The sequence below is a fragment of the Gracilinanus agilis genome, unplaced genomic scaffold, assembly GCF_016433145.1.
Source record: "Gracilinanus agilis isolate LMUSP501 unplaced genomic scaffold, AgileGrace unplaced_scaffold41451, whole genome shotgun sequence".
Classification (NCBI taxonomy): domain Eukaryota; kingdom Metazoa; phylum Chordata; class Mammalia; order Didelphimorphia; family Didelphidae; genus Gracilinanus; species Gracilinanus agilis.
Window position 1 is genome coordinate 204 of NW_025375191.1, and position 8810 is coordinate 9013.

An 8810-nucleotide genomic window follows, 5' to 3' on the forward strand; every position below is an offset into this window, starting at 1 on the left:
GCGTTCCGGCCTGGGCTCCTCACCTACGGCGCCAGCGGCATGCAGTGCCAGCCGGGACAGCATAGTGGGAGCGGATCCGTTTAGCCGCCTCAAGTGTCCCAGTGACCCTGGGGGAGAGAGAACCTGTCAGCCTCCGCACTAAGATGGAGGAAGGCAAACCTCGCGAGAGAAGGCGGGCTTTCGCTCTGCTTATTCGTCCAATCTGCGCCTTTCCCGGCTCGAATCCTAATTGTCGCGAGAGCAAACAGGCCACCCAAAAGCGGAGGTGGGGAAAGGGGATGAGAGGATCTGTAAAGTACTTAGCTAGAGCTCGGAGGTTACAGGCAAACAGAAGAGGGCGGGGTGGGGAAACAGGTCTCGCGAGAAGTAGGGGCATTGGCCTCTCGGCTGGAGAGGGGCGGGGAGCCCGAGTGGACACCACGTGGGGAGCGGAGGCTGGGATTGCGTGCGGACTAGAACCGGATCCGGAGCCACGGACATGCGGCAGGAGGAGTCGTCGCCGTCGGCGTCAATATCGTCCATTCCTCGTCCCGTTCCAGAATGGAACCTACCTCCCAACGCGCCGGCATGTATGGAGCGGCAGCTGGAGGCAGCGCGCTACCGGTCTGGTGAGCTCGACCCCGGCCCCGGGCCCGGCCTGCTCCCGCCCCCGTGTCCCTTTCTCCTCCGCTGACGGCTTGCCTGCTCTCCCCGCAGATGGCTCCCTGCTTCTGGGCGCGTCCAGCCTCAGCGGCCGTAGCTGGGCCGGCTCTCTGTGGCTCTTCAAGGACCCCCTCGCGGCCCCCAACGAGGGCTTCTGTTCAGCCGGAGTCCAGACCGAAGCCGGGCTGTCCGACCTGACCTGGGTAGGGGATCGGGGCATCCTTGTGGCCTCCGACTCGGGTGAGTTCCCCGTGGGGGTGGGGGTGGCCCCTCGGCATGGGGCTAGAGAGGGGCAGGGTCACCCCAGGCGGGATTGGGGCTCGTCCCTAAGTCCAGGCAAGGCCGAAGCTGGGGTTTGAACTCGGAGCATCTCGGCGGAAGGGTGGGACGGAAAGTTTGTTAAATTCAATGTCCCCCACCTGCGGTAAGCTCCATGCCAGGCTTGCTCTGGGTCTAGAAAGAAGAAAACCCAAGCTCCTTCCCTCCAGGAGCTCCTTGTCCAATAAAGGTTGTTTCCTTCAGGGCCTTCTGCTCCTAGTCTTAACGAACAAGCAAGCCCTGTTACCTGCACTTTCTAACTGGATACCAAGCTTTCTGGCTGAGATTTTGAACAAATGTTTTATTGATGCATTTTGGCTTCCTACACCACAAATCACTTCACTATGACTTCCCCTCCCACGTAGAATTCTCCCTTATAACAGGGGAAAACAGTTAAGTGAAACCAACTGACAAAGCAATAACAGCTCGTGTAACATTCTATAGGCCTGATCCCCTGGTTCTAAATAGAGGAGTGAAATGGGTTGCTTCCTCTGTCCTCTAGCAGGATGATAATTTTCAGTTGAGATTTTCTCACTTGGATAGATAGAAATGGGGCTTCAGAGACAATTCACAATAAGTATTCTTGTTTGAATACTTCTGCCTTATTTGGTATGCATCATTCATCCTCCCTGGTCCCCTACCCAGGTAAAATTGAATAACCATTCTGGACAAGTTATCTGCACTAAAATCTGAAGACTGGTAATCATCTTCCATTCTATCCTTTCTTCTGCTTTTTAAAAAAAGTTAAATTATTACATTAAAGTTCCCAGATATCTCCCCCTGGCCCTCTCCAGTCACATTAGAGAGGGCATCATTTGCCAAATATGTAAATACACTTATGCATCTATATGTTATATATGTTTAATGAATACATATATACACATATACTGTGTCATTAATGTTTCTGTTTATTGGTTCATTTTCTGGAGGTGGACATTAATAGTTATTTTTCAAATTATTTTTGTTGCTGTTACCTTGGTTCTGCTCATTTTGTTCTTCATAATTTCATATAGGTCTTTCTATATTAAAAAAATTAACCTCATCATTACTTTTTTCAAAATAGTCCATCGCAATCATATGCCACAACTTGTTTAACTATTCCCCAATTGAAGGAAACCCCCTCAATTTCTATTCCTCTTCCTTTTTTTTTATTATATTGCTATTCTAGGGGTAAAAGAGCACTAATATAAAATCATATGATAGGAGAAATAGTTTCAACCTCAGATGATGGGAATCGCCACCATCTTTCTGACGTTTCACTTCTGAAGAGTAACTCTTTCACTTTGTTGTGTGTAGGACAAAGGGTTTCCAGAGTCCTAGAAATGACCTTTGTTGTTCTGTGAATTGTAGACCTGATATAATTCCAGCCCCCACATCTTCTAGGTGCTGTGGAACTATGGGAACTAGATGATTCTGAAACACTCATCGTCAGCAAGTTCTGCAAATATGAGCATGATGACATAGTGACCAGTGTCAGTGTCCTACTCCCTGGCACACAGGCTGTCAGTGGCAGCAAAGACTTCTGGTGGGTACCTCTTTTTTTTCTCACCTGTTGTCTTTGCTGGTGTCTCTTTTCTCCTTTTGGCCCTATTAAATCATATAAGTTTTAAGTTTGTTAGTTGTTAATTAAAGAACCTGGGATAATAAGTAATACATTCAAAACACAGGGATATCTTAGAAATTAATGGCCTATAGTTCTATAGGTCATCATAATAGACTTTAGCATGAATGTTTCAGGCAAAGAATTGAGTCAAGTGGAAACCTTGAATTTTTTTAAACTATATTTTAGTGTCTGTACTTGAGTGTGTGCTTTTTAAACTTTTATGTTTAGGAATGAATGCAATTTTTTTCTCCCCTTAGCATAAAACTTTGGGACCTTGGCCAAGAGAAAGTGCTAAGCTCCTATAGAGGTGAGTTGTGCCTTCCCTTCCATCTTGCTTGTATTGGTCTTTTGAATTTCCAGATGAGATTAGCATGCTAAAAGCAGTGTATGTTCATAGGTAAAGCTACAGAGTCTTTTGGACCATTAGGAAATCACATATATTCCTCCTTCAAGGAAAAGGATATTTTCTCTATACTCAGCCTCTGCATCATGCTTCTAGTGCCCTTCACATCCTAAAGCTTGGGTCTTCTGTCTGAAGCCTTGCCAAAGTTTTCTTTCGTCATTCAACACTTCCTTCAGGGGAGCCACTGAGGATCCCAGAGAGATCTGAGTTGGACAAGATCTCTGAGACCATGTGGCCTAATCTTCATTTCACAGAAGGAAACAAAATCCCAAGGAGACTAGTGGCTTGCCAAAATTCATGTAGTAGGAAGGAGCTGAGGAGGGCTTATAGCTCACATCCTCTGATTCCAAAGCCAAGGCTTCCTTCCCAACTGATGGACAATTGTCCTTGTTCAGTAGCTCTCTTATTAATCCCAGTTCTACCTGTATCTTATTCACATTTTTAAACCATGATAATTGAGAATCCCAAATTGGGGCCAAGTAGTTTTTTTTCTGGTTATCCAGTTTGGTCTGACCTTTCTGCTAATGCCTGGTTGTGATGGTGCTGTCTACTCTTTCTAGAGTGTTTCTTTCCTTCCTAGCTCACTCTGGCCAAGTCTCCTGTGTTGCTGCTTCTCCCCTTAAGGAGTCTTTGTTCCTGTCATGCAGCGAGGTGAGATGGCTCCCTGCCCTTGGTCACTTCTAAAATGTTTAGTAGACTCAGTACAGTTTGAACCTAGGGTCGTAAATTTCAAGATTTGGAACTGGGAAAGACCTTATTTTACCATTGAAGAAAGATAGGCTAAAGGAAGGGGGAAATGCTTATCGTCACCTTAGGTAGTGTCAGAGCTGGGACATGAACTCATGATTTCTGTTTTCAAATGTAGTGTTCTTTCCATTACACTGGGCTGACCATGAAGTACTTTATTCTCTTATTACTTCTAGGACAATAGAATTTTACTTTGGGATATCCGGTTACCCAAGCCAGCTACACATATTGGTGAGTCTGAATGGTGGCCTGATGAGTTTGGCTGTCAAAGATCAGGTCTTTCATAGTGACAGCCTTTCTCTGCTGTCTTCTATAGGGTAAACTATGGCAACCACTTGTTTTATATGGCCCTGGGAATTAAGAATGTTTTTAACATTTTAAAATATAATAGAATTATTCAAAAATGTAATAATAATTCTTAACTCAAGAAGACTATATAAAAACTGGATGCTGGGGATTTGTCCTGTAGTTTGCCAGGATCTCTGCTCTAGGTTTCTGTTAATACAGTCTCTCTAGGTGCCAGAGAAAGAGGATTGCCATGTTCCTGGATAGGTCCATCTCATTTACCACAAATAAATAGGTGGATAAGAGATTGGACTAAGTCACATTAGGGTAGAAGGGAAGGAGATTCTTGTACAAATTAATCTTACTTCACTGATATCTTAGAAGTGTAGGATCAGAGGAGAATGAATATGTTTTATTTTTTGGTTATATTTCAAGTTGTGAATGATCTACCTCTCTCTCCCTCTTAACCCTACATTAGAGAAGACCAACATTTGAGATTTTGTGTGTGTGTGTTTATGTGTTTGTGTGTGTGTGTGTGTGTGTGTATAGTGACTAGTTGTAGTCTATATAGTGAATACAACTAGATAGATAAAAAGGCATAACCATATAGTATGTACTTCCATATATCAATTCTTTCTTTGGAGGGTGGATAGTATTTTCTTTTATAAGTCCTTTGCATCAAATCCGGCCTGAAACACTTCCCAGCTGTGTGACCCTGGGCAAGTCACTTGGCCCCCATTGCCCACCCTTACCACTCTTCCATCTATGAGCCAATACACAGAAGTTAAGGGTTTTAAAAAAAAAATTAAAAAAAAAAAATAAGTCCTTTGCAGTTGAATTGAATCTTCATAGTACTCAGAATAGTCTAGTTAGTCATTCAGTTATCCTTTGAACAATATTGCTGTTACCAAATACAATTTTCTCTTGGTTTTGCTCATTTTTCTCTGCTGTTCTCATTTTCTCAGGCCAAAGTGTCCCCCATCACCTTCCTACCTCACTGGCCTGGCATACTAAGAAGAGCAAAATTTTTGCTTTTGGTAAGGAAATTTGGTGCTTGTTCCTTGAGGATATTGAGCTCTGGTGCAGAGGTTGTCATTCTCTTATGGTCTTTGGCAGTAGCCATCCTTACCTCTTGTATTTTTGTGTCTGGGAATAGAAGGGAGTTTGATTGTCCATGATTTATGATAGGTTCTGGACCTGTAAAGGGAAGCAAACATGGGATGGATTTGGGCCAGGCTTTGGAAAAAAGCACTGTGACTTCTTTCCACAACAACCTCTCCTTCATGATTGTTTGCTCTCTTATGTTATTGCCTCTTGACCACATGGAAGCTTTTGACAGATAAAAGGGCTTATGTGAGGTGGGCAGAAGTTGGTTAAGTGGCTAGTTTGGATTTGAAATGACCCATGGGACCCACAAAGCCAGCACCATAGAAAAGGGAGTAGTTCAATATTGATTCTAGGCCAGGAATAATGCTGAGAGCCTTTATACACATGACATCTTGGTTTATTCCCTATAGGTGATGAGAATGGCTCTGTCTTCCTTGTGGACCTCAAGAACCCTGACAATATCCATTCCTTAACTCTACACTCCCAGAGTGTCACAAAGCTGGTCTGGTCACCAGACAGGTACTGGTCTATTTACCCTGGTGGCCACATATGTGGCCTGTGTATTGTTAATAGGGGTAAAGGGGTAGATGTTCACAGGCAGAACTCTAGAAACAAGGTTTGTCTCTTGGCTGTTCAGGTGGTCTCTGAGGCCCAAACTTCTCTTACTGTGAAAACTGAGCAAAGCCCTCCCAGGACCAGTTATTTGGTGTGTAGATGTGTCGTTAAGGGTGCCTGGGAAGTCTGCTCCATCCCTCCTAGGTAGTCACTTATGTTTGGGTCAGCAGGGGAAACTTTGGTGCAGTTGAAGCTTCAGGCAGGGTGCTAGGCCCAAGAATCTATCCTCAGTTCTCCTAGTTCCCTCCCCTTAACCCCTCCCCAGCTTTCCTGATACCTTGTTGAAGGCTTGGAATGGTGTCCCAACACCTCATTTGGGGTAGTGGGGGGAGGCCAAGAGGACAAGGGTTTTGTTTGGGCTGCTGCCAGTTCTTTTGTTCTTGCCTTTTCTCTCTTTAACAGTTGTCCCCTCCTGGCATCCCTCAGTGAAGATTGTTCTGTAGTTGTGGTTGACACTTGCCTTGCAGAAGTGTAAGTAGAAAATGGAATCATTGGTCTGATGCAGGGGTTCCTATTAGGGTATGGGTTAGCCAGCATGATTGCTCAGGTCCGTACCATCATTAGAAGCATCTCAGAAAGCAGAAGTTTAGGTGTCCTTTAAAAAAAGCCCATTGTCAATTGGGAGGTCTCTCCTCATCACCTATGTCAGATAGGATTAAGAAAGAAGCCTCTTGGTACCAGGGCCAGCTTCATACCAACATTTTCTTTTAGTGAGGGGTGAGAGGGATTGACTCCTAGAGCTTTCCCAGCATGTGTCTCAGCAAGAGTCTCAGAGGTTCTTCCTCTTAAAGAGATAAATGCATGTGCACATATATACTTTCACATGCCGTGTTCATACAAATGAAGAGCAATAGTTTGGTTTTGAGGCAGGATCCATGGATGGGAACCAGGGACTCCAAGTTCTAGCTCTCATTTTGCCACTGGCTTTGTGACATTAGACAAATTACTTTCCTCTTCTGCGTCTCACGTTTCCTTTTCTATAAAATGATGAAGTTAGATAAGATAATCCAAACACACTTCTTTGATTTTAAAGATTTTTAAAAACTCTTTGATTGTATGGCCAGTAGATATTGTAAGGTAGTATAATATGCCCTCTACAAATAATGTATTCTAGATCCAGATAAATTGGGCTTCTCTCTTTTAATCCTTTCACATAATGCTCAAAGTCCATGGTCTCTTCTTTTCCAGGTTCAAAAGTGAAGCCCACAGAGACTTTGTGAGAGATGCTACATGGTCTCCCCTCAACCAGTATCTGCTCACGACTGTGGGCTGGGACCATCAGGTCATCCACCACACTGTGTCCTCAGAGTCCAATACAGTTCCTGCTTCCAACAGTGCCATAGAATAGATTGGATTTGAGACAAAAAAGGCAAAACTGCTACAAATCCTAATCTACCTACTCCTTGGTTGATGAGAAGATAAGTCCTGTTTGTAGCAGGTTTGATCTATTAGAACTGAGCAGTGGAGGCACCAACTTCTCTGCCTGGGATCCTGTAGAGTCATAGGGAGACAGTTGTTTATTTTTTTAGATTCTATTTAAATTTCTTTTTAAATGATAATTTGGACCATCTGTTCCCACATCTAATGACCTCCCCTTGTTCCTCCTCACTCTTAAAAAGTATATAAAGGGGTAGGAAAGTGTCTCTTGGTTTCCTTTCCTTCAGGTTATAAGGAATTTGCAAAATCCTGGGAATCATCTGAGATTTGGGCATCCCCATGTCCTAGGAATGAGTTTCCTCATTTGCCCTTTGAGGTTTTGGGTTATTCTAATTACAGATCTGAGACAGACATGGGAAACATTTTAACAGTAAGAGAGCCTCTTGCCTCAGTTGCCTAGGGTAATTTCTTTCCCTTAATATGAATCCTTCCTTGGCTGAGCAGGAAGGAGAACGACCTGTTTTTCATAGGTCATTGGGAACCTCTCTAGTATAGCCACAACACTCCAGGAGAGGCCTTACTACCTTCTCCTAATGATGAGAGACTAATTCCAGATTTTTTTCCTTTGGTTAGATGCCAGGGGGGATGGCTGGATTTGGTTTAGTGGGGATCCAGAGGGATTTGGGGAGAGGATGGGAAATTGTGGGCAAGGGACACTTGAACATAAGCCAGAAAACTGATAGACTCCAGTGAGGGCTTTGGGAGCTGCTCCTCCAGTACCAAACTGCCCTGACCACTGCCTCCTGAGGCTGCTCTGCTTTTAGGAGGTGGGTTGCCTTGCCATGTCAGGAGAAGAAATTTTATTGCCAAGCGCCATCCCAGTGGAGAATCTGATATGACTTAGCAAAATAAAATTCTCCATTTCGGGTTCTGTTTTTCATGGTGTGTGTATGTGTGTGTTTTAAAACTTGTGTGTGTTGTAGTGGAGAGAAGGCACACATCCTCTTGATGTGACTCCAGAAAGCACTGGAGAGAAGAAATCTAGTTTGACTTCTCCTAGTGTGCCTTAGCCACAGGTCATGTCTTCTCAGGCACATCAGTTAACCTTGTTCAATCTTCATTAATAAAATTCACAGTATCTGTGAGTTGGAAAAGAGGCTTATTGACTATGTAGGCCAAAAGATAGCCAAACAAGAATCCTCTTGATAGAACACCTTCTAGCCTCTTTGCTTGATGACCACTTGACCTTGACTGGCAATTGATTTGTGCTGATTAAACCTTTTTAGGAAATTGGTCTCAATATCTGTTTCTCTGTCCATCTTTCACCTTCAATAGCTTGTTTTTTAAAGTTCAGGATGGAATTGTTTTGCAGGCCACATTTTTTCTTATATTTCTTGTTTTGTATTAATTTTTCTTAACCTTTGCCTTCTTAGAATTGATAATAAATATTGATTCCAAGGTAGAAAGAAAAATGGTGAGGGTTGAACAGTTGGGGTTTCATAGCTAGGAAGTGGTCTGAGGCCAGATTTGAACCAGACCTCCTGGTTCTCTATCCATTAAGCCACCTGGTCACCCCTTTTATATCAATTTTTGGTTTTTGCTCCAAGACGTTGGTGTTCTCTGCCAGCAGACATGCCTCACACATCAGTAGTGATTTGTTTACTATATATATACATATGTGTGTGTGTGTGTGTGTGTGTGTGTGTGTGTATA

The 8810-nt window shown here is 43.6% G+C and overlaps 1 protein-coding gene across 3 annotated transcripts; it reads left to right on the forward strand.

Annotated features, from left to right (window-relative positions):
- Window positions 1-470: 470 nt before the first annotated feature.
- Window positions 471-8037, forward strand: WDR77 (WD repeat domain 77). 3 transcript variants are annotated; one of them, XM_044684067.1, is made up of 11 exons: window positions 471-608; window positions 697-882; window positions 2344-2485; window positions 2821-2870; window positions 3547-3617; window positions 3890-3944; window positions 4964-5035; window positions 5516-5644; window positions 5785-5803; window positions 6123-6191; window positions 6909-8037. In XM_044684067.1, the coding sequence occupies exons 1-11, from the start codon at window positions 479-481 to the stop codon at window positions 7066-7068; spliced, it is 1083 nt and encodes a 360-aa protein (XP_044540002.1). In that variant the 5' UTR covers window positions 471-478; the 3' UTR covers window positions 7069-8037. The 3 variants fall into 3 exon arrangements, with proteins under 3 accessions (XP_044540002.1, XP_044540001.1, XP_044540003.1); XM_044684066.1 differs by lacking the exon at window positions 5785-5803 and having other exon boundaries at window positions 5516-5624; XM_044684068.1 differs by lacking the exons at window positions 2344-2485; window positions 2821-2870; window positions 5785-5803 and having other exon boundaries at window positions 5516-5624.
- The last annotated feature ends 773 nt before the right edge of the window (window positions 8038-8810 follow it).

Excerpts from the sequence above, each read along its gene's own strand:
- WDR77 (XM_044684067.1), top strand. The coding sequence starts at position 479 with ATGCGGCAGGAGGAGTCGTCGCCGTCGGCGTCAATATCGTCCATTCCT. Across the intron at positions 609-696 it reads GGCAGCGCGCTACCGGTCTG|ATGGCTCCCTGCTTCTGGGC; the intron begins GTGAGCTCGACC and ends CTCTCCCCGCAG. Across the intron at positions 883-2,343 it reads CCTTGTGGCCTCCGACTCGG|GTGCTGTGGAACTATGGGAA; the intron begins GTGAGTTCCCCG and ends CACATCTTCTAG.